We start from the raw sequence: 26,135 nt of genomic DNA, 5'->3' as shown, positions 1-26,135 counted from the left end.
CTGCTAAAACACTCAATACCTATCTGACAGTTCACCAAGGATTTCTGCATAAGCATTTAAAACACATTACCTGACTATTTAGCACATAGAAATCCATCAGTCTGTTTTCATTTACTATGCAAGTTTCACAGTACTGTATAAAAATTACATTTTTTCTTTTGTACTGCAATACAAATGTAATTGAATAAACAATAAGGCACCCTGTTTCTCTTATTCTTACACATTGCTGAAAATTTTTATCTTCTGTCAGAATGCACCTAACAACTGATGGTGTCTTACAGTCGGAGTTGTAACATAGTAGCTTATGACTTTCTAAAGATACCATCTAATATGAATAAAACAGCACTAGCATTAAGCTGATATCTTAGAATCTGTGATACCTTGAAATATGTTAAAGATACATAATGAACATAAAGAATACTTAAAATGAACAAGAATTTTAAAAAAAATGAATATTTAGCAATTCAAGAGTTGTCAAAGCCATTTTGAAAGTGATAATTGTGATTAGCTAATTTGAAATTTGGAAGGGGGTTTTGCCCACTTAAGCTAGATCAGTGTAAGGGACCCATGGGGAGGCCGAAAGTGACTTGAGCAGCCTAAGCCTAGTTCTGTGAATTCACAATTCTGACCAACAACCAGTGCTCCATTCCAGGACCCTACTAGGAAGTTTCTGAGAGTGGAATCAAAATTGAGTAGAGGAAAACAGAGACAGAGGAAAAAGAAGGTCCAGGTAAAAATTGGAAAGGGGAACAGAGCTAGAAAATCTCGGAAAACAAGCCATTTTATTTTTAAACACTACATGAAGACAACAGAGAAGAGAGTTTTATGAAGTTAGAAAAGTTTTCTGAACAAAGTCATATTCTCAAAATTTAGGAAAATTAAATTTACAAAATGTCTTTCAGGAATATGTTTAGGGGTGTTTGTATTAATTTTGAGTCCCGTCAATAGTTTTCATATTGATCTGATATTTCATAATGTCAGTTTTTAATTTTTTTAATTTATTGAGGTTGTATTTGAGGCATATTTTCCTATTAAAATTAAGTAAATCAAGATATTTTCCTATGTCTTTAAAAAGATTTTTCATTTTGTCTTTCATCTTTAATTTAATTCATATTTAATTTAACTCATTTGAAATTGATTTTTGTGTATGGTGTGAGTTAGGAGTCCAATTTCATTTCCTCAATATTTAGATAACCAGTTATATTAGCATCATGTATTGATTTGTCTTCCTCAGCTAATCAGCAGTGCTTTATATTTGTGGGTCTGTTTCTTATATCGCTATTCTGTTATGTTGATGTGTTTGTCCATGCCTGTACCAATATCACATTTTCTTGACTATTGTAGTTTTGCATTACATTTTCTGTCTGCTGGGTCCACCTTGGTCTTCATTAATGTCTTGACTTTCTTGGCGTTTTGTTCCATGACAAATTTAGAATATAAAAAAGTATTATTTATGAGTGGAATTGCATTGACTTTATTTTTATTTGGGGAAGAATTAATATGGTTTTGTTATTCTTTCTTTACCTGAATTCATATATTGTGGCCTATATTTTCTCTCAGTAAAGTTTTATTTATTTTTTAAAACAATGGGTGCACAAATCTCTAATCAGATTCATGTGTAAGTACTTTTCTGCGGGTTTTTTTGCCTTTTAAGAGGGAGTAAATGGTATTTTTTAAATTATATTTTACAGGTGTGACAGTTATATTGACATGCAGTTGACTTTTAAATTGATATTGTATCATATCATTATGTGTACGTTCTTTGCTGGCTTTCATGTAAATAAACATCATTTGGAAATTATAGTTTGATACTTCCTTTATAATTTTTATAACTTAAATTTCTTTCCTGAACTCACTGGTAATTTTGATACAATATTCAATAGAAGTAATAGAAATATGTATCTTGCTACTTGTTTTACAAGCTTTAAGTTGTCACTAGTTAATGTTTGATGTAGGAATCTTTTTGTTTTTTTGTAGGATAGTTTATAGTGATAAATTACCAGAGGGAAAGGGAGGTGGGAGGGAGGTAGAAGAGGTATAAGGGGGATAAATGGTGATGGAAGGAGACTTGACGTATGGTGGTGAACACACAGTACAGATGATGTGTTACAGAATTGTACACCTGAAACGTATATACTTTTATTAACCAGTCACCCCAGTAAATTCTGTAAAAAGAAAAAATATTTACAGTGCTACCTTCTTATATATTTTTTTCTCTGCAGCATCTTCTTCATTCTTAAGTTGTTTACTCTGTGCCTTTTCCCTTTGTCAGTCTTGCTAGAGATTTGTCAGTTATGCTAGGAATCAACTTTTAGCTTCTTTATTTTCTTTTATTTCTTAGGTTTTGTTTTACTGTTCTTTAGTCTCAAGTATTTTTAATATTCCAAATTTAGGAGGTTGTTCTAGTTATTTTTCTGTTGCTGATTTCTCATATAATTACATTGTAGCTAGAGAATGTGGTTAGCATACCAATTATTTGTTTATGTACTTGAACAAAATATATAATGACCATTTGGTGGGTGTATTGCTCTGTTTCTCTCCAGTAGATTGTTTGTTTATCTTGTTGTCTATCTTCTGTACCCACACAGTTGTCATTATTATTCACAGATTACCATTCATTTGCATATATTTGGATTCAAATATATCTTTTTTTATTTCTTTAATACTATTAATATTCTTTTTTTAAAATATATTTTTATTGGTTTTAGAGAGAGAGAAGAGGGGAGAGGGTGGAGAGAGAGGAGCATCATTGTGAGAAACATCTATTGACTGCCTCACACCCTTACTGGGGATTGAGCCTGCAACCTGAGCATGTGCCCTGACCAGGCATCAAACCGGTGGCCTCTTGGTCCATGGGACAGCGCTCAACCAATTGAGCCATGCCAGCCAGGGCAAGAATTTTATACATTCTTACGTTTAATGTGTGATAAATCTGGCAACTGGAAATTGGCACAGATCATTCTATTTTCTTTTTGCTGGTTCTCACGTATGGTTTCCTTGTGTTTGTGTTATCATTTCATATTTCATAGAATTCTTTGGGAAATCTTTGAGGACTAGGTGGGGGGACATTTTTCCCAAAGGGATTTGCATTGCTTTTGCCAGTGCCTGAGACACTACCAATCCAGGATCAATTAAAAAATTAATGTTGGCTTAAGGTTCAGTTTACACAGCTAATGTGAATTCAGGCTGGTTTATGGCTATAGTTTGTCAGAAGAGAGTTTCTTCACCTCCTCTGTCTAGCATTAATATCAAGATGATCAAGAATTTTGGGTGTCTTCTTCACTAAGGGATTATTACAATTATGATACATTCTTTTGAGGTACCTACTTTATTTGAAGGTCTTCTAATAGCTTTTATCTTGGGCGCATTTCCCCTCTGGGCATATAAGCTTGTGACTTCTCTGAATTTTAGCTTTTACTTTGTTTTTTTGGGGTGTTGAATTTTCTTCATTTCCCCCTTCCTTCCCTACCTTCCAAACTCAGCAATTTATTAAAAAATAAAAAGATAATCTCTGTGTTAGTTTTCGCTGATACTTTGGTCACACTGTATCCCATCTGGGAATAATGCCTGGTATATGCTCAGTAAATATTTGTTTATTGACTGAATTGATATTTCATGGAGCATTTTTAGTTGGTTTTGAGTAGAGCATTTTGTTTTTGAAATAGCTTGCCATACTACCAGAAACACGTATCTTAATTCTTTATGTCTTAGCTGAAGTTTCACTTTTCAAGGGAAGCCTTTTCTGCTTCGACCTGTTAAACATTTTCATTTTTCATTGTAATGGCAGAGGACAGGTGTTACTTCTGCTTTTAATTGTCATTCAAAATTAAAAATGTTTGGTGGTTCATTTTCCATTCTTTCATTTCTCTTTCTGTCCCTTTTCTTTCCCTTTCCCCCCTCTTTTTCTTTACTTCCTTTACCTGCCTCCTTCCTTCCTTCACTCCCCCTTTTGTTCCATTCCTTCCCTCCTTTCCTTATAATATCATTTTCCATCTATCTGAAGGACTTAAAAATTTTTGTGTGTGTGTGATATCGGCAAAAAATTTTAAAGTTGATTTTTATTTGAGGAGGAGTTGCATATGTTGTGATTCCTTTCATTGCCTATCACCTTCTTTCCTCCAAAGTTTGAATCATAATCTTTAAGAGAGCCCTTTTAAACAGAACTTTTGCTTGACCCACAGTTGTCATGTCAGTCCACAATTGTTTTAGTTGTGTTTTCTTGATCTCCACTTGAATATGGGGTACTGATAACTTATTTCAAAAATTTTCCACCTATAATCTTTGGGATCCAGTTTCTATATGCAGTTTACTTTAGGGTCACTTTAAGATTAAAGTAGATGGATTTGGCTGGTTTTTGATTTTAGACACCCTCTAAACATGAATAAACATTCAATCCTAAGGTATCAATACCCAACATTAAAAATTTCGTTGATTAGATCTTTCATACTTTTATTTACTTATTTTTGTGAATCCTCACCCAAGGATATATTTTCTATTGATTTTTTTTTTAGAGAGAGTGGAAGGGAGGGGGAGAGACAGAGAGAGAGAGAAACATGGACGTGAGACACACATCAATTTGTTGCCTCTGCCATGCGTGGGGACCAGGGCTGGGATTTAGCCTGCAACGGAGATACGTGCCTTTGACTGGAATTGAACCCTGTTCCCGTGACCCCTTAAGTCCTCAGGCCAACACTAATCGTGAGCCAAACTGGCTAGGGAGAGATCTTTTATACTTTTAATTAGCATCTCTTGTCTTGTAGTTGATTCCCACATACTTAACAAATAGTTCTGTGGGTAAAGCAAACTGCGTATTTACTCTCTGAGGCATTTCCAATGATGTGGGCCTACAGAAAAAAACAACAATACACAAAAACCCATTGGGATAGACCTAAACTAAAAAAAAAGAAAAAAAAAAAAGGTTGTAATGCATTTTTGATGGTGATGAATTCTTTGAGACCTGTACGTCTGAAATCTTTCATTTTTTACTTAAATCTGTCTTCTGATTGATCATTTCTGACAAAAAGTCTGCTGTCATATTTAGCCCTCTTTACATAATACAACTTTTTCTCTCTGGCTACTATTACAATTTTTTTGTCATCGTTTTACATATGTACTTTGATTTTGTTGTGTCTTGGTATAATTTTCTTCATAACTCTCATGCTTCAGATTTCTTGAGCCTCTTGAATGTATGTGTTTATAGTGTTTACCAAATTGGAATTTTTTTGTCTGTTATTTCTTTAAATATTTATTTTTCCCGGTTCTACTTTGGATACTCCAATTTCACATATATTAGGTCACCTGAAGTCATCCCACAGCTTACTGATATTCTGTTCATTTTTAAAAAATTCTTTTTTCTCTCAATGTTTTATTTAGGATAGTTTTTGCTGTGAGATTTTTTTTTTTTTTTTAATTATTGATTTTAGAGAGGGAGGAAGAGAGAGGGAGAGGGAGAGAAACATTGATGTGCTCCTGATCGGGATCAAATGCGTAACATGGATGTGTCCCCGGACCCGGAATCGAACCCTCCACCTTCCAGTGTATGGGAGGATGCTCCAATCAACTGAGCCACACTGGCCAGGGCTAGGATAGTTTTTAAGTTTACTAATATTCATCATGCCCATTATTCTACCTTTTACATACAAAAATGTAGTTATAACAGCTGTTTTAGTGCCATTGTCTATAATGCTATCATTTGTGCCATTTCTGGATCTGTTTTTGTTGATTGTTCCCTCCCTCCCTCCCTCCCTCCCTCCCTCCCTCCCTCCCTCCCTCCCTCCCTCCCTCCCTCCCTCCCTCCCTCCCTGTGTTTCACTTTACTTCTTTGCTTGCCTGGTAATATCTACTTGGATTCCAGTTCTTGGAAATTTTACCTGTTAGGCTGAGGAATCTCAGAGGAAAGGCAGGGTGGGAGAGTGGATGGGGAGAGATTAATCAAAGAACTTATATGCATAGATGCATAACCCATGGACACAGACAATAGTATGGGGAAGGCCTGGGGGTGGGGCGGAGGTAAGGTGGAGGGGATCAATGGGGAGGGGGAAAAGGGGGACATCTGTAGTACTTTCAACAATAAAGATAAATTTAAAAAATAACAGAATAAAATAAATTTTAAAAAAAAGAAATTTTACCTGTTAAGTGCTATATATTTCTTGTATGTCTGTTAATATTCTTGACCTTTCTTTGAGACACGGTTAAGTTACTTAGAAACTGTTTGAGATGTCCTTTTTTCCCCCCTCAGCTTTGTTAGATAGAACCACATTACCCTTTAGGGTTAATTTTTCCCAGCTACTGGGGCTGTACTCTTCTGAATACTCTATCTGATGCCCTGTGCATTACAGTGTTTTCCTACTCTGTCTTTTGGGAATAGCCCTGTGTGATCCCTGTAGATTGTTTCTACTGTCTTTTTTCCCAGCCTCTGGTAGTTTCCTCACATGCATATGCTAATCAGTAGCTCACTCCTCCTATTGGTTACTCTAACCTCCTCACTCCAGCTGCTTTGGCCTGCCTAGACTCTAAGCTATGGTCCTCAGTTCACGGACATTTCTGCTTTCCATCAGGACTCCCTCTACCTGCATTACAACCTGGAAATTCCTTCAGTCTGTAAGCAAGGGCAGGTGTAGTGCTCACATCAATTCTTTCTCTTCTCTCAGGGATTATTGCCTTGTACTGCCTCATGTCCTATGTCTGAAAAACATTGTTTAATATATTTCGTCCATTTTTGAGTTGTTTCAGGTGAGGTGAGAGGGGAGCGGGTCCCTACTGCTACATCTTGGTTGGAAGTAAAAGTCCCAAGATTTCATTTTTTATAATTATAGTTTGCTTGAGAAGATGAATGAAAAAGCATTCCTGATAAAGAGAATGAGCTTTTGTTTCAGTCTTCAGTCAGAGCTTTTGTTTCTGTTGTGTAAGACACTGTGTTGTGCAATACACAGAAATATTAGACCTGTCCTCAGCACTAATGAAAAGAAACATTTGGAAAGAAACTTAAAACTGTAAGTCAGCAAATAGATTCCAGTTATAAAGAGTCCTCATAGTTTTGAATTCTGTTCCTAAATTTTCTGCCTAAAGCAGAAAATTGGGATGATTTCTATTGAATTCCCTCCCTCAAGATTTCTTGGAATTAAATAGACCCACAAATATAGTAGCCATTTATCATCTCCCCTGAGGAATAATTTTACTAATTAGTATTCCTTACTCCAAAAATCTGTGTTCTGTAGCATGGAATAGTACATTGTCTCTTTATTGTTTACCTTTACTTAGTAAATTAAAGACATTATAGTATATGTGCTAATAAAAATGGGAAGATATTTTTTAAGGCCAGAAATGCTGAGAGGCCGCATTGGGCATATAAAATTTTAAACCTTTTTTTTCCTACTGGGATAAAGGCAGTGTAAGAAAGCTGAAAGAATGTGCTTGTGACAGCGAAGGACCCTTATTCTGAGACATTATTCTTTACTTTCTACCTATATCACTTTGACACTCTATATTTAAGAGTAAGATATTTAAAAGAGGATTCGTTTACATAAAGAAGCTTTTCAGTTAACAAATACAGGGTGGGGCAAAAGTAGGTTTACAGTTTTTCGTATGGAAGATAATATAATAATAAATAATGCAAGAATAAACTGTATTTTGCATACTCACAACTGTAAACCTACTTTTCTTCCACCCTGTGTAGTATGGAAGAAGTGAAAAAAATAGAAAATCAGAACATCACAGTAATAGGTGCTGCAGGTAATATCCATGGATGAATGCTATAATTATGGGCAGAAATTTAAAGACAAACATATATTTGCATGTTCTCTAAGTACTTATTTCAAAAGATTTATTGTTTAAAAAGGGGAAATAGTAATTTACAATGGAGAAAATTGGCAGTTACGCAAACTTAAGCAATATCAAGGTTAATATCACCTATAATAAGACATAGTATCATTACAAGCACTCACTTTGGAATATATCCATCATATATGATGCACTTGATAAGGACACATCACTTCTGTGTTGATGTGGCTTTATAACCTTAATCTTTTCATGAGAAAACAGCAGATATACCCAAATTGCAGGACAATCTACAGTGTAGTTACATTAGTGTAACTGATGACATTATTATAAATGTTGTGAAAAACAAAGAAAGACTGAGTTAAATGTGATGCTGGGGGAGATTAAGGAAACATAAAACTAAATGTAATGTGTGTCCTGGAATAGGAAAAGGACACTAGTGGAATAACTAGCGAAATCTGTATAAAGTTGTTCAGTTAGTATCTAATTTCTTAGTTTGATACTTGTACAATGGCTGTATAAGATGTTACCACTAAGGGAAGATGGAATATATGGGAACTCTTTTTTAAACTCTTCTGTAAGTCTAAAATTACTTCCAAATAACAAATTAAAAAAAAAATTATAACAGCATTTGTTGGCAGAGTTTGTTAATGTGTAGTCAGTTAACCATTGAAGAGGACCTCATTTTTATAATGTGTGACATTTGTTTCTCAGGAGCAATTTAGTTTTTCCACAGAAAACATATACAGTCGACCCTTGAATAATGCTGGGGGTAGGACTGTTGACCCTCAGCGCAGTCAAAAATCACATAAAACTTCGGACTCCCTCAAAACTTGACTGCTAATAGCCTACTGTTGACTGGAAGCTTACCAATAATATAAAAAAATTAACATGATTTTTATGTTATATGGTGTTACATACTATATTCTTATAATAAAGTAAGCTAGAGAAAAGAAAATGTTAGGAAAATCATAAGGAAGAGAAAATACATTGGTAGTATTTATTTTTTAAAAATCAAGTATAAGTGGACCCACACAGTTCAAACCCATGTTGTTCAAGGGTCAGCTAGAGGGGTGATTCTTAAATCTAATTAGCACTTTCTGTGAGCAGGTTAAGGAAAGAAAGCTGAGAGTTCTACAGGTCAGAATGTAGGTCTTTACTTAATCCCTCAATTTTCAAGCCCATGCCTCATCACTAACACTTTGGCTAATTTTCAAAATTTGGAGCCTTTCCACATGGATGTTTCTGGAGAATAAACCTTTGGTATCTGTTGGAGTTGCTGGGGCTGGAATTCTCCATAACTTTAATTTGACTAGAGGCTATAGGCTCTACCCTTCTTTGCCTCAATTTGAGGAAAAAGTAACAAGCTTATAGGGGTTTTGTTAATGGTTGAGGTAATATATACAAAGTACTTTGAGCAGTTCTTACATGGCAAACACTCAATGCATATTAGTGCTTATTTGTACCATGCTCACTGTATTAGACTATACAGGCTGTGCACTCTTCAACTAACTCTGAAGTATATATTCCCATGGACTACAGTGCAACCCAGTGGCTCTAAGTAGTATCATTCTTCTAGTGGGATTTTGTGATTGAAAAGAGACATGTGTTGTCCCATCAGATTAAATTACAATTCTGTAATACTTACAAGTCTGAAATACTCTCAAAACAACTTTTTTTTTTTTTTAATAAAAAGGTAATCTGAGAAAAAAATTGGGAAATGGAAAAAAATTGTTTTAATCTCCAAATCTGCATCTGGTACTTCTCATAGTTAGAATGAAGGTTTCTGGTAGTCTATTAGGTATTTTGGAAGTGGTTGTCAATTTCAGTGGGAAAAGGCATAAAACAATTTTTATTCAATATATGTTTCAGAACTACAAAATTTAACATTAATTTTTTGACATAATTCCAATACTTTTAAAAATAATTCATATGCTAATAAAGTTTTTGGATGTGCTGTATTGGTCACTTAATGTCAAGTAACATTCAGGTAACAGCATGCATGGAGTAAGATGAGGACACATTCATGTTATGGGCCTACTCTGTGCCAGGCACTTGTTCCAGATCCCATAGAGACAGAAGTAAACAAAGAAACAATTTCTATTCTCATGGGGTGGTATTTTATTTTATTCTGTTCTAGTTTATTTTTTTTGTGTGTGTGAATTTTTATAAGAGTTTATTTGAGGCAAACCGATGACATGCTGGGAAGCAAGATCTCAAATGCTTTCATGGAGCTGACATTTTAAAGCGTAGAAAGACATTAAACAAAAATAAATAAAATGCATTGTAAAGTATATGCTGATACATTATGGAGAAATAAAAGTCTTGGAGACAGCAGTATGCCTTATGTGTTTGAGAAACAGTAGAGGAGGGGGTCAGTGTAGTGGAACACAATAAGATAAGGGGAAAACAGTAGGAGATGAGAGGTAATGAAGGGTAAATTCACTAAGGCCTTGGAGGCCATAGTAACAGTGCAAGAATCCATCATTAATGTGTTTCTCCTCTTCTCTTTGATTTGTGATGTTCCTTTAATCTGAACATCAAACTAATATATGAGTATAAATGTAATATCTAGCACATTATGGAATAGATGCTCATCAAATGTTGATTGAACTAATATATATGGCAAGATGTTTTAAAAGTATTTTAAAGTTCCTGGGTTCCCTTGCTGAAGGAATACTTTTCATATTTCAACTGCTTCATTTAAGATAATTCAGGATTCTGATACTGTATTTAGTTTACTATTTTAAAATATTTTCCACCTTCAGTATGTTACTGAATAGATGTTATCTTTAACTTAAACAAGAATCTGTTTTTATTAGCCTCAGTATTCGTATTAGTCAGAATCTAGTTTTCTTGGAGTCGTTAATTTACCTTTTTAAAATAAATATATTTATATTGATTTTTTAGAGAGGAAGGGAGAGGGAGAGAGATAGAAACATCTGTTGGCTGCCTCCCTCATGCCCGCTAGTGGGGGTGGAGCCTGAAACCTGGGCATATGCCCTGACCAGGAATTCAACCAGCGACCTCTTGGTGCATGGGATGACACTCAATCCACTGAGCCACACCGGCTGGGCATTAATTTACTTTTTATGTTATAAAACAAGTATTCACATTTTTATAAAAGTAAATAAATCTTATTTAAGTCCTATATTTAGATTGGTTTCTTTAAAAGTCCTTTTCTTTTGTCATCTTGTTTGATTAAAATTTTAGTTATTGGTTGTTTTGTTTTGTTTTGTTTCTTTTTCTTTTCTTTTTTTTTTTTTTTTTTAAATATATCTTTATTGATTTCAGAGAGAGGAAAGGAGAGGGAGAGACAGAGATAGAAACATCAATGATGAGAGTCACTGATCGGCTAGCCCGCAACCCGGGCATGTGCCCTGACCGGGAATCGAACCTCGATCACCTGGATCCTAGGTCGACGCTCAACCGCTGAGCCAAGCCCGGCTGGGCTCTTTTTTTTTTTCCCAATAAGAGAGGAACACTTTTAAGAAAAGTGATCTTTTCCCAAGGAATATACTTTTAGGAAAAGTTATCCCTGGTTTTTAAAAAGCTTACTGGTCTAATTTTAGAAATTTTAATACATCCACATAGTCAGCTGCCATTCTGCTGATTGGTGGTATTAACGAGAGTCTTTGATTTAATGTTGAGTACTTAGGAGAGTGAGAAAGTATACAAGGAGTGGATAGGGAAAGCATTTTAACTTCTTTGTCTTAGATGTTTTCAAGATGGCCAGGTAAGCCTTATCCTTCCATTTTCTGGAAAGTGTAAAAGGTTATAGAAAGCTCTGCACCCTCCCCTACCCCCAGCCCCCTTTTGATTAGTACTTTGAATCCTTCTGAGAGCAAATTCTGGGGTTGGGAAATAATGAAGATGTGAAACAGGGAGTCATAATACTGAAACTGGGCATTAAAATCTTTTTAGCATAATTTCCTTTTTTTCAAAGAGGAGAAGAATCCCATCATTTACCATGTTCTGGTTGGACTCCTTTCTTATTGTTTGCTGGAGTTTGAACTTCAGAGCTATGGTGTCAGCCCTGCTATAGTATCTCAGGGGAGCTCTTTCCTTCACTTCAGCTTCCAGCTCTGAGCTTTCCAATCCTCAGGGTAGCAAATGTTGAAAGAAGTTGCCCAGGTAAGTATGTGGTGGGAAAAGGTTGAGGGAAAAATGGTACTCTCATCAGTATTTTGAGGGTGGATGTTGGGCCATTTTAGTGAGTCGTTTTGTTAGCTTAAAAAAAAATGTTTCTTATAAATTATTTTTCTCATAAAACTATCTCAGAAATTATTAAGTAAAAACATCTAGTGTTCTGAGAAATAATTTACTTCTTGTTAGTTTGATGGGAAAACCTTAAGCTGAATAAACCATTAATATTATAATGCAAAGGAGGGTGTTAGATTTTTTTCTTCACATTTTCCACTCTGTATAGCAGGACCAGAAAACTCATTTTCAGAAAAGAAGCTAAGGAAAAAGTTGGGAGACATAAATCTGTAGACTTCAGTTTTGCTACATGGCACTTGGTCTCAGAAGGAGGCAAGTTTTCGTTTCCTTCCACTAGCTTTAGACATGCTATTTTTCTCAAGATTTCAGACAGGTAGCTATATTTTTAATATCTGCAGGAATAGAAACTTAAAGCATCCTTTTCACTGGAACTTTTTCCTATCTCTAGGTTTGAAGTTAACAAAAATAAGTATAGAAGCAGTAAAGGCACAATATCGGGGACAAAGTTTAGCAAATATTTATTGAATAAATTCACCAAATCTCGTGTGTGTGTGTGTGTGTGTGTGTGTGTGTGTGTGTGTGAGAGAGAGAGAGAGAGAGAGAGAGAGAGAGAGAGAGAGAGAGAAACATGCCAACACTCCAGCATTTTCTGCTTGTCTTGTACTGAAAATCTTCACCTAACATTATGGTATTTTTTTCTTTTCCTTTTTTTACTTTTTATTAAATTTATGGAGGCGACATTGGTTAATGAAATTATATTGACTTCAGGTATACAGTTCTGCAGTATATCATCTTTGGTATTTTTTTCTTAATGTATGCTTTTTAGGAATAATTTTTAGCAATATATCTCTGAGTCTGCACTACTTTGCTTAATAATACCATCTTTTTAGGCTCTTGCTTCTCAGAAAGCCTTCAAAAATTCATTCTTTAGTTCTTTTAAATCTATCCTGTATAATTCCTATTCCTGGGATTTCTAGATTCTTTTACATATAACAAGACATCCAAACGTATACCCGGGAAAAACAGACTTAATATCGCTTATGATTGCTAACATGTTTTCAGAGAAAGTATGTCATACTAAAAGAGTTTGGAACACCAAGAATTTCAGGTCTCAAAATAGGTCCTCATAATATAGAATCCTTAGCAGTTTATCTCCCCTTTTCCTCACTTAAGTTTTAGCATCATTTTGGGGTTTCTGTTTTGTTTTAGTTTACTGGGAGCCTTGTAGAAATATATATCCCCCAGCAAAGCAGACCGTACACCCAGTTTCTTCTGGATGCTCTTCCTCTTTATTAGTCCAATTTCCACCCTTAAAGATTGGTGTAAGATATTCACCCTCATTAAAAAATTTTCTTTATGCTTAAAGGGTTTGTTTTTTACCCTAAACTTATAGGTTTTCTACTATCATATGTCCTTCTACCTTATGCCCAAAGTACTGCTTATTTAATTTTAGTTCTCAACTCTAACTTATTGCTACAGGCATATCAATTATAGTTGGTTCTTTAGTTGATATATGATTATGTGCTTTTTTTCTATGGATTAGTATTTTTGAGTTATTAGATTTTGGATTTAGAATAATGCATTTACCTTTTGAAGTTTCTATATTGGTAGTTCAGGTTTGAATCTATATAAGGCATATTGATACAGGCAATTTTAAAATTTTGGAAAACCACAAATCTGTTTCTTCAAATGTGCATGGCCTACTTTCCTAGATTAAAAAAAAAGTCAAACTAATAGGGGCACTCTTTATTAGCAGTCTTTACAGAATTTGTAGATTTTGGGGGCACATATAAAGGGATGGTTTTAGGGGATATCATCTGAGTAATGCTTCACACACCAGATTTCAGTAAATGGTCTTTGGATTAGGAAGAGTGATGTGTTCTCTTTATGTGTTCTCTCCATCTTTTTCTTACATATGGTGTATCCTGTCCTTTTGGATGACACCTCTTGCAAAATATTTCTATAACTCCTGGAAAGGACTCTGTATCAGAATATTTGCCTACTCTCCAAAATAATGATTTTGTATATGTTCATATAGGACCCTAGTTTTCTGCTGAATGATGTTCCCAACTGGAGTCATATGTTTCCTGTGCATCCACCTGTTAACTGCATTTTTAGTATGTATTAAGGCTTTAATTGCTCATTTATTGGGCATTCTGCATTTGCTAAAAGTATGAAATAACTTGCTTTTATTTCCATGCTATCAATTCAAGTTGATGAATTTAGATATTCAACCTTTAAACTGTAAACCTTCACTTTTCTTAAATCCATTCTAAGCAGATTCATAAACTATCCATTGTACATTTATCATATTGTAAATATCAAGCTACAGTATTCTAGAACTAGTAGGACTTCAAGAGTAATAAGGTTCTTACGTAAGGAGAGAAAGATCATTTGTTCTTTTTCTAAAGATTTCCAGATTTTAAGTTCTTTGTTCTTTGAGAAACTGGATTTTTTATCTATCCACTGTATGTGCCCTTTTCTTTTTTACTTAAGCCCATTTCTTTTTTTAAAATATGTTTCTGTAATGAAATAAAATTAGTTATGAAACATGTTTGGTAGCTCAGAATCCTAACACCTAAAAAATACTACCAAAACAAAAATTCCTTGGGTTATAAATATTTTTAGATTGTGGTTTTTAATATTTGAAATAGAAATATACTAGTTCCATAGAATTTGAACAGTCTCTTAGTGAGATGACATATCAGCCATTCCCTCTAAAGGGCAATAATAAAAATGCCTGATTATCTTCAGATATTATGGCTTCTCATGATTTGTTTCAAAAGCTGATTGACTACATCTTGATGAAAGCAGATAAATGTTAATGGTAGTTGGCTGTAATTTTTATTAATTGGTTTCTGCCTACTTTGTAGACAACAGAGAATGTGTGTATGTGTATGTGAAATGTTTGCTGATGAGGGAAAAGTAAGCAGTAAGTCAAATTCTCTATTTAACCAGAGTAAAATCTTTATTAGGAAAGAGTAAGAAAGGAACAATGCAGCCTACACATATACTGTATGTTGGTACTTTATCCTTGATAATACAAGGTGAGTATACAAACTCTTTTGCTAGAAGTGAAAAAATTGTGTATGGAAAAGTGTTCATATTTTAATGTTGTGAAATAGTTGATTTTATTATGGTTCACATGTGTCAGTGTGTTAACAGTAAAACTCCTGGCTGCGTTAGAGAATCCATAAGGAAAAGTTGCCTTAGGGATTTGTTGTTCTTTTCACCCAGTTTTTATTATTTATTTATTTATTTATTTTTAAATATATCTTTATTGATTTCAGAGAGAGGAAAGGAGAGGGAGAGAGAGAGATAGAAACATCAATGATGAGTCATTGATCGAGCCTGCAACCCAGGCATGTGCCCTGACCGGGAATCGAACCTCGATCGCCTGGATCCTAGGTCGACGCTCAACTGCGGAGCCACGCCCGGCCGGGCTAACCCAGTTTTTAAATGTATCCTACATATTTAATGCTACAATATCTATTTCAGTAGCTTATAATGAAATTTAGTGTTTTGTTATAATCCAATTCCTTGAAGGATTAGATTATGTTCTCTATATTTAGAAAGAACTCAAACATATTAGTTCATGTGGAATATGGAAACAGTAGTTACTTTTAATTGGTGTAATAGTGTTTTAGTGTTTTTTTTCCCAGCACAATTTAAAAGATAATTGATTTATGTTTTTCTAAAATAGATACAGTCAGATAGAGACTGGCTTTTGTTTTATATACTTCTAGTCCGTCCATTCTCATTCTTCTACTATAGAGATCTTTTTAACATGCACAAATATTTAATTGTGGCATCTTCTACTTACCATTGTTCACCACAAAATAAGCCCTGTCCTTTCCCCCCTCTTTTACCCCTTACTGCTTCTCTCATCATGAAGCTTACAGTTTGGGAAGAATACATGCATTACGCTATTAGTTGCATGTGTGGGAGTCACTATAGTGGCTAAAGAGGGGGACTTGCTAACAGATTGTCTGGTTTCACATCCATATCAGATATGGAACCTTGGGCAATATACCCATCTTCTGGTTCTCAAGGTTTCTCATCTAAAAATGAGGACTACATATATGAATGCACGAAGATTACATAAGTAATCTACATATTATTAATGCACGAATAATTACATAATTAGTAGTCCCTCCTTATCCACAGTTTTGTTTTCTGTGGTTTCAGTTACCCAGGTCAGCCATAGTCAGGAAATATTAAATGGAAAATTTCAGAAATAAACAATTTATAAATTATAAATTGCACACTGTTATGAGTAGCATAATGAAATCTCAGGCTGTCTCATTCCATCCTTCCTAGGACATGAATTATCACTTTGTCCAGCATATCCACACTGTATATGCTACCTGACCATTAGTCACATCGTAGCCATCATGGTTATCAGATTAGTTAGGGGGTGGAGGAGGAGAGACAGATCACACTATATTTACATAACTTTTATTACAGTACATTATTTAATTGTCCTATTTTATTATGTTATTGTTAATCTCTTACTGTGTCTAACTTATAAATTAAACTTTATCACAGGTATGTATGTATAGGAAAAAAACATGGTATATATAGGTTTTGGTACTATCCAAAGTTTCAGGCATCCATTGGGGGTCTTGGAACATACCCCCTGTGGATAAAGGGGGAAGGCTAAGTAAATTATGAGGATTACATGAGTAAATACATTTTAAAACATTTAGAATATATTGCCTGGCACACAGTAAGTGATCAAGAAGAGTTATTTCTTACTATATAGTGTGATTATAGTTATGAAAAAGTATTTTCAATGACTATAAATCAGGTGTCCTAAGTTAATGTGAAAGTTTCAAAGAATGGGAGAAAGAGCATTCTAAGGAGAGATATCAGGATTATGCAAAAGCCCTGAGGTGGAAAAGAACTTGTGTTTGGTAACTAAAGGTGTGGCAGCAATTTAGTGGTGGTAGGGGACCTGTGGAGAGAGTTATGTCAAAGAGGCTACCTAGGACCTTGTAAATGTTGTTACTGATTTGGCAAGCTGCTGAAGCTTTTCAATCAGCAGGACCATGACAATTAAATTTTTATTTTAAAAATTCACTTTGATATGGAAAAGTAGAGATAAAGGGAATAAGAATGGATAAAGAACTGTTCTAAGGATATTGGAGATGCTGGGAAGTGACAGATGGAAAGGTATGGATAATTTCAATAAATATTTAGAGTTAGTCTGATCAGCTTGACTTTCAGTTTATGAAGATCACAGCAGTTACGTATGGCATTTTTCAGAGATCATGAATAGGAACAACTAGGAATAACCCAAATTAAGCTGAGGCATAAGGTTTGTGTTGGATTTTGAGATGATTGCTGCTGCAAAGTCGTTTTTAAGGTGATGATCTCAGGAATCTTGGTCTGTATCCTGTAGGTAGGGGAAATGAACAATAGATGAGAACAGGAAAGTGACAAAGTCGATGTAGTAGTTATTAATAATGGCACCATAATAAAGTGTTAGTCAAGGGAAGTCTCACTTAGTTCATCACTTAGATTTTTGTACCTGGTTTTCCTGTCAATACTCTTGCCCTCTTTTAACCTAGCAAAAGTGCAGCCCACTTCTTTACCAGCTATCACTGTCCTTACAGACACCTTCCATGTTGGCTATATTGAAAAGTTCTGTTTCTTGGGCTTTCTCTCATTTTTTTTGTTTTTTTGTTAATATATCTTTATTGATTTCAGAGAGAGGAAAGGAGAGGGAGAGAGAGAGACAGAAACATCAATGATGAGAGAGAGAGAGTCAGTGATCGAGCCTGCAACCCGGGCATGTGCCCTGACCGGGAATCGAACTCCAAATGCCTGGATCCTCGGTCAACGCTCAACCACTGAGCCACGCCTGGCTGGGCGGGCTTTCTTTCACTTCTGAGTACTTGTGCTGCTGTCTCATGCTGAAATTTGCTCCCACCCCACACACTTGTATTTTCTTTTTTATCAAGGCTTTGCTCACCAAAACATTGCTTGTTTTATAATAGTAAAATCTTTCCGTCTGTTTTTTCAAAGTTAGATATTTCCTTATTTGTGTTCCCAAAGCCTATATAGATTTTTATTTTTAATTGTTTATTTATAGGCCTGTTTCCTAGCTAGACTGTGAGCTGTTCAAGACTTGAGGCTGTTATCTATCCAGTTTTTCTCTTCATTAACACAATTTCTGGCATAATTCAATGCTCCAACCAAGTCACCTGGCAAAGGCCCAAAACCCTCTCTTGACTTCCCACCTCACATAAAATAAAATCCAGTGCCCCTCAGGCCTGCCAGGCACAACATGATCTGGCCCTCACCAGTATCTCTGACTTCATTTCCTATCATTTTCCACTAAGTTCATGCTGCTTGAGTCACACCCCTGAGGATCTTGCTCTTCTGTTTCCTCTGTATTGAATGCTCATCCTATAGGTCTTTGCCTAGTTGGTTCCCTTCTCTGCTTGATTATCTTCCCATTTCCACCCTTCCTGGCTATTACTCTAAAAACTTTCCTACTCCATTTCATTATTCTATGTGGAATAAAGGACAAGCCATTTAAATTAAACTAGCTTTCATAAAAAACTTATTATGTTGTCTATTTTTTTTCTTTCTTTCTTTCTTTCTGATTTTGCCATGGATTAGAAAATTCTTTGTTTCATCTCAGTACCTGGACTGGGGCTTGCATTTGGAGAACAGAGTATTACACTCTTACCTCTCTCTTCCCCCATAAGTCATGTAAGAATAATTAGTATTTTTACTGATGTGTGATTTAGCACGTAAAAGAAAAATGAATTTCTGTGTATCTGTGTTTTCTCTCTCTGGCACACACAAACAAACTGAGTCTGAGAAAAGCTGATATTGATGGAAAAGGAACATTTCCGTTTTCCTTTTTTTTGTTTGTTTTTTAACTTTATAGTTGAAAGTTTTACAGATATCCCTCTTTTTTTCCCCATTGAATCCCTCCCCCTCCCTGCATCCACGTCCCCCTCCCCCACCGTTTTCCTTTGTATGGGGCACTTCATATGTTTAGTTTTGTTTTCAGAACAGTAGAACAGTAGCACAATATTAGCATGAAGTTTTTTATTCTGTACAGTTAACTTCAATTTTGGAATTCTGGGAGTCTGTAATTGGTTTTGAAGATAAATGTTATACAAAAATTGTCAAAAGAAGAGTTTACTTTGTATCCATTTGAGTTAATTTATGGGTGTTAAATTTAATGAGAGATACTCTAGTACTCTCCTGGAATTTTATTGAATTCTCTAAGTTTTGTGTCACTTTCTCAGTGTCCTTCCTTAGAAATAGAATTTAATAGTAATGGTCCTTTAAGGAGAATTAAATGTATCCTTAACTTTTACAAAACAAACATTTAAAAATCTCATGTAAAGAGCCTTAATTTGTAGATTATAAAGTGCTTTCCTCCGTTACTTTTCTGAAATTAAACTCACTAAAAAATACTTACTTTTCCTGTTAGTTGCCATTTAGGAGGTTAGTGGATAAGCATAGGGGATCCTAATCCCTGAAATTACATTTAGAATTATAGAAGAGCTTTCATGATATTCACCAAGGGAGTCCACTGCCCAAGGGAGAATAAATATGTTCTAACAAATTAATAAACCCTTTAAAAATTATCTTTTTGGCCCTAGCCAGTTTGGCTCAGTGGTTAGAGCATCAGCCCTTGGACTGAAGGGTCTTGGGTTTGATTCTGGTCAAGAGTATGTACTTCAGTTGCAGGATTGATCCCCAGCCTCGGTCAGGGTGCATGCGGGAGGCATCCAATCGATATGTCTCTCTCACGTCGACGTTTCTCTATCTCTCCCCCCCCCCCCCCCCACACACACACTTTCTCTGAAAAGCAATGGAAAAAATATCCTCTGGTGAGGATTAAAATATGTATATATATATATATTTAAATCTCTCTATTTCACACCTAAAGAGATGAATAGCCCCCAAAACATAAATATTTGAGTTTTCTACAGTTTTAACAGGGAACTTGAGATATAAAGCAATTATTAAATTAAATAGCATGAGTGCTTTCAACAAACCTGCACATCAACTTGCTTTTAAAGTCTACATCATATTAGTTCACCATACTTACTGATAAATAATAGTAACTACAGTGTTTCATTTTGAAATGAGAACTAAAAGAAATTGTTTATTTCTTATGTATAGTCAAAGAAAATACCCTTATTTGTAATCAGTGTATAAGACAGATATCAAATTTGATATTTTTCCCAAAATTTTTGTGGAAAGATGTGGTCACCGTGTATCAGGTCTTTATAAATCTCTCCTATCGTGACATTTCAGTTTACACATTGACCTAAATAACCTCAGTTGCCAGCTTTGGAAATTTTATAGCAGTAACCTTTAAAAAAAAAAGTAAAAAGTAACACAGATTTAGTAAATATTTATTTTGGTGTGGGCTCAAAATTGCTAGTGTTGGATGTTGTAATGACTTAAGAAGCAAAAGAGTAAGCAGGTTATGTAATGGAGATTGTAAATTTACACCAGGATGGTGAATGAAAAAACTATCCTACAATATTATATGAGTGAGTACTGTGGCTTCAGATAAAATTCCCTGTGTGTCATTGCACACTCACTCAGAAAGCACTATATCTTAATAAACTCAGATTGTAAGTGAAGATCATATGCTCTGAAAAACAGATAATTTAATAAGTAACTATAGTGTTTACAGAGACACTAATACTGAAGATGCATGTGATGATTTTGAATAATTAAACCTAAACTTAATTTAAAAAAAAAATCTTTATAAGAAAATTATACTTGGGGTTGCTTTTTTTCTTCAAGAATAAGTGATATTTATTTCCTTTAAGGGGAATTATTATATAAGACAAACTTTACATTTCTCCTCTTACTTTTAGGGCCTGGAAGTAAACATTTAATACTATGTTGTTACAGTCAGATTTATGACTGTCTAACGTGTCCCAGTAGCCCTTAATTGATCTGTTTCTTCATCTTAGCAATGCCTCCTTCTCTTTTGGGTTCCACATAAGAGTAAGGTAAAGCTTGACATTTTCCAAAATATTATTCTTGATAAAAGCAATATTTTTGTTTAGGTGACAAACAGCATGTTTGGTGCTTCAAGAAAGAAGTTTGTAGAGGGGGTCGACAGTGACTACCATGACGAAAATATGTACTACAGCCAGTCTTCTATGTTTCCACATCGGTCAGAAAAAGATGTAAGTTAATCAGTTACATTGTGTTTACTCAGCAGTGTATGCCTGTCTCTCTGTGATTCCTGAAAAGCATTGTATGAACTGCAGCATACTGTCTTTTGGTTGAATGACTGTGTTTTAGGCACATTTCTAGGCCCTGGTATACAAAGATGATGAGCTTACATTCTAATGGGAGACAAAATGTTCTATGATTCTCAAGTTGGGATATGGTAGGAAGTACTCAAAGACATGGGGTAAACATGGTATTGCTTCAAGATCAATTTTTTTTTTTTTAATTTGCAAAGTAACTTATTTTATATTAAAACATCCATATAGAATAGAAAGATTTGCACAGATTTCAAGATATAATGGCAGGCCTCAATGAAACTTTACCATTGCTTTGTAATCTGTCTATAATCCTAGGCCTCAGATAGAAATAGCATTTCTCCAATGTTCAGTTGTGGGGATACTATAATAGAAAAATTTTTGAGGAACTGTATTCAAAACATGGAAGTCATATAGAGGTGTGAGTTAAGTACTTTGGAAGGCTAGTAGTTTAGAATTCCCCTTTGGAATGAAAGGATTTAAGACCTAGTTGGGTCATAATTAGCAAATTGATAAAATACTTTAAATGAATTCAATTGCTATTTTTAAATTCTGGTAAACTACTTTAAATTATACACTGTATAGTAAGTCTTCACTTAACGTCATCAGCAGGTTCTTGGAAACTGCAACTTTAAGCAAAATGACATGTAACAAAATCAATTTTACCATAAGCTAACTGATATAAACAAAAGTTAAGCTCCTACAGCATATTTGGTAACAGAAACATCACCATCCTTCTAAAGTCCTCCAAATACTTCTAATGTTAAATATTGAAACAAATATGAGCTATATATACATTTAAGAAAGATTAATAAAAACAAGTAAGAGAATTATTTTCCAACCTGTTTATTCTAAATCAGGGTCAAAAGTGGCCAGAGCCATTCTGGCAGCTCAGGACTCAAGGCAGGCAGGACCCAACCCTGGACAGGATGCCACTGTATTATAGGGTGCCCTTATATACATGTACACCCATACTCACTCAGACCAGGACAGTTTAGACACTCCAGTGAACCTAACATTAATGTCTTTGGGATATGAGAGGATACCAGAGTACCCGGAGAAAACCCATACAGACATGGGAGAATGTGCAGACTCCATACATTCAGTGGTCCCCACTGGGAATTGATTGTTTTCCCCCTCACCAGTGTTATAATGTAATGACATTATATGAGGACCTGCTATCTACTTAGTAAAACCAGTTGCATTCTTGTACTTTGTACTTTTTTCCCCCATTATAAACTTGCTATTCCTAATTTTTCTATCTGTGTAATCTACTCTAGTTATTAACCTAATACGATTCTTAGTGGTATTTAAATAAACAGTTATAAAATTCTAAGATATGTAACACATGCTTCCATTTTTTCATTAAAGTTTATCATTAGTAGACACTTCCTGTTTCTTTTAGAATTTCACAAATTGACCTAGGTTTAAGTTAGGATTTCAGTGGGCTTTTAAAAATTTCCCCTCTGTTTTGCTGTAATTCCCTTTATTTGTATTTGAAAAATATGTCATTTTGGCAACAAACTATCAATTGCATTATTAGGGCTTTTTTCAAACTATGCCTGTGGTGGCTTTCTTTATAATTAGTGTATAGTTTAATAACTCAGAATAATGTTACCTAATTAATTTTCTGTTATATTACTGCTCTAGCTATTTGCTATAAATTATAATGGAATTACATTTTACATAAGTTACTGTGTTTTAGTATTGATCTTAATAGTTAAAGAATTTGGGATGTTTTTCTGGTAGCATCACTGCAGAAACTATAAAACTAATCCATGTGTGTTACTGTGATTAGCATAAGTTAAGTTTGATGAAAAAGTGGCAATGGAATGTTATTTATTGATGAAAAGCATTTATTCCAATTAGGAAGATAGGAAACTTTCTAACCAAATCTGAAATAAAGTATGTGAAGAGAATGAAAAATAGAGATGCCTGTCTTCTAGAGAGCAAGGTTTTCAGTCAGAATTCTTTACATCCACTCTCATACTCACATATATTGGTTAGCATTCCAGTCTAGTTGTTTGTCACAGAACTAATACAGAATGAATTAATTCATAAAACTTTCTGAGTAGTTAATTAAGAAGGTAATAAGACATAGCAGTAGAGTTATGCATTTGGATCTTGGCTTTGTCTATTAGCAAGAACTTCTCCAAGCCTCAGTTTTCTCATTTGTAAAATGAAAATAATAATATATAGTAGCTACTTATAAATTTTTGCTGTTGCTGACACTTTCTAAATTATTATTATAAAATAGTACACATGTTAGAAAATATGCATGGGGGGAAGAAAAGTAGTTACCCATAATGTTGACAGTGAGGAATAATTTATTGATAAAATTTTAATTTATGCTTTAAATACTTTTATTTTAAAAATGTTACTTATATCTCACTGACATATTTTCCATTGGAAAACTTGTAGCAATTTTTACTTTCATCAGCACTCTCCATTCCCTCAGGAATACCAGCTATTACCTTTAAGTCTTTGCCAGTAGATAAAAGAAACTTCCTGTCTTAATGTACAGTAAAACATTGCTAAATTAAACACATGCACACACACAGAGCGATGTATCTTTTCCATGTAGTTACTGGCCATTTGTATTTCTTCCTTTGTGGATTACCTGTTTTCTGTTTCTCTGTTGAGACAATGTCTTGTTCATTTGTTGGTGTTTTTTATATACTAAGATTAATACCATTGCCATTTGTTACAAATATTTTCTCAGTATTTTGCTCTCAATTTAGTTTATAGTTTTCTAAATAGAAAATATTTATCTTTTTTACTGAATTTGATTCATCAGTCTTTTTTTCTCCTCCATTGTTTTTGAGATCATACTAGACTTTTCCCAAGTTACTTTGTTCTAGTACTTCTGTGCTTCATTCTTCACATATAACTTATGTTCATTAGAAATGTATTTTGGTTTAAGGCATGCATTTTATGGTGCCAGATTCCCACTTACCCTTAGTATCCAGTTGTCCCTACACCATATATAATTATATCACCATTCAGAAAACTTTTCCATAAATGACCAGATAGTAAATATTTTAGGTTTTGTGTGCCAAGAGATTAACTTATTAAATAGGCATTTATATAACTATTTAAAATATTTTTAAAAACATTTTTGGTTCATGCACTCTACATATATAAGCAATATGCTGGATTTAGCCTGCATTCAGTAATTTGGCCTCCCCTGGATTAGACCATTCATTTATGGCTAAGTGAAATTTTTTCCTTATTATATTCCAATGTCTGATGTATTCTCAGGCCTTTTACTAAACTCTTTTGTTCTGTTTGTCACTGATTCTATGGCAGAACTACAACATAGTTGTAATTTATAGGCAATTTTCACATCTTAGTCAGGTAAGGTCTTTCCCATCCTTTATAAAAATGTTTTTTACTATTGCACATTTATACTCATGTTTATCTTCTTTCAGAAGAATGTCTGTTTTTTATTCCTGATATTCTTTATGCCTCTTAATAAGTAGGGTTTTATGGTGACCATTTTTATTGTATTTTTCTGATTGGTTTTTATTGATTGTATATATACAATCAAACTATCTGATTTTGATTTTGTACTGCCTTACAAAACTCTTTTATTAGTTTTTGTTGATTGGGAATGTGGACTCTGGAAATCCTATGAGAGTTTATATCTCAGTCACATGCTTTACTAGCTATGTGTCCTTGGGCAAGTTACTGTCTCTGTGTGTGTCTTTTTTCTCATCTATAAAATAGAAATAGAATGAGATTCATGGGTGGTTTGAATGAATAACTATGCAAACCATTTAGAAGATGGATAGTAAATACTAAATAAATACTTTAGGCCTACTTCTTACTTTCCAAGACCTTTTATTTCAAGATGTGCCTGTCCAGTATGTGTCTTCCTGTAGAATGCTGAATTTGCTGTTTTGAAATACAGAATTAGTTTTGTAAATATTACAGATATGTTGCTTAAATGTTTTCCAAGATTAAATCATAGGCAGATATGGGCTTGATTTCTTTTTTTATTATAATTATTTTCTTTATGTAGACTACAGAAAATGAAAAGCATTCATATAAGACATGTAACAGACAACTCTGGGGGTAATAAAATCTAAGCAATTTAGAATTTAAAAAATACATATTTGTATTTTAATTGCTAACATCTTTTCTAGTTTAATGAGTCTTTGCACTCATTTGATGATTCTTAAGCATAATCATTTTAGAAGACAAATTTGCAGGAACCTCTTTTCCCTTTAATATATGCTGTAAGGATATGAAATGTGACACCTGTTCTTTATTTTTAAAAACTTAAAACTGATAGGAGTAGGCTACTTCCTCATTTTGACAAACAGCAACCATTTTGAACTCATACCTAGCTTTCATACTTGTGTTAGCCTGCAGCAGTTATAGCAAGTATGCTTTCTCTTGGGCCAATTAGTAATCAATATATCATTAAAATCTGGTATAAAATAAGGATAACTTCTATCATCATTTTTGTTACCATCCTCATGATTAGTATTTAACTAAATACTGGAGTCCTGCTGTCTGTTCTCATTGAATTCTCTATATCTCAGGTTCTTAGCACTTTCATTTTTCAGATCTTCACATGGTTCTCTCTGTCTCCCTCCATCCAGGTTATCTGCTAAAATATCTTATCTGAGAGACCTCTCTGATCACTCTTCCTGAGTAGACTTTTGTGTACTATCAGCACTACTTCCACTGTATCTTTCTAAATTCTTTACTGCATTTTAACAATTATAGCACCTGTCTCTGCCTGAAAGTACTTATTGTTTATCATCCTGCCTACTCCACTAGAATTTAAGTTTAACTAGGGCAGACACTTTCCCTGTCTAGTTTACTGCTGTGTTCTATAATAATGCATAGGACATAGTAGGC

General features: G+C 34.3%; 1 protein-coding gene and 1 non-coding gene across 5 annotated transcripts in view; one reads left to right on the top strand and one right to left on the bottom strand.

Annotated features, from left to right (window-relative positions):
• The window catches only part of CNOT2 (CCR4-NOT transcription complex subunit 2), a 110,349-nt gene that overhangs the window by 44,121 nt on the left and 40,093 nt on the right, over positions 1-26,135 (top strand). For 3 of the 4 annotated variants that reach the window (XM_087814542.1, XM_087814541.1, XM_087814543.1), the window contains exon 3: positions 21,060-21,182. The exons of the other annotated variant lie outside the window; for it this stretch is intronic. In XM_087814542.1, the coding sequence (XP_087670668.1) occupies positions 21,060-21,182 (123 nt within the window). The remainder of the gene's footprint in view (positions 1-21,059; positions 21,183-26,135) is intronic. 4 annotated transcript variants of the gene reach the window in all.
• Positions 4,748-4,894, bottom strand: LOC148093805 (small nucleolar RNA SNORA18). Its single transcript, XR_015714141.1, has one exon. It is a non-coding gene; the product is annotated as a small nucleolar RNA SNORA18 (small nucleolar RNA).

This window comes from Miniopterus natalensis, chromosome 2, assembly GCF_054644295.1.
Source record: "Miniopterus natalensis isolate mMinNat1 chromosome 2, mMinNat1.hap1, whole genome shotgun sequence".
Taxonomy (NCBI): domain Eukaryota; kingdom Metazoa; phylum Chordata; class Mammalia; order Chiroptera; family Miniopteridae; genus Miniopterus; species Miniopterus natalensis.
This window is presented reverse-complemented; position numbering and strand designations above follow the sequence as displayed.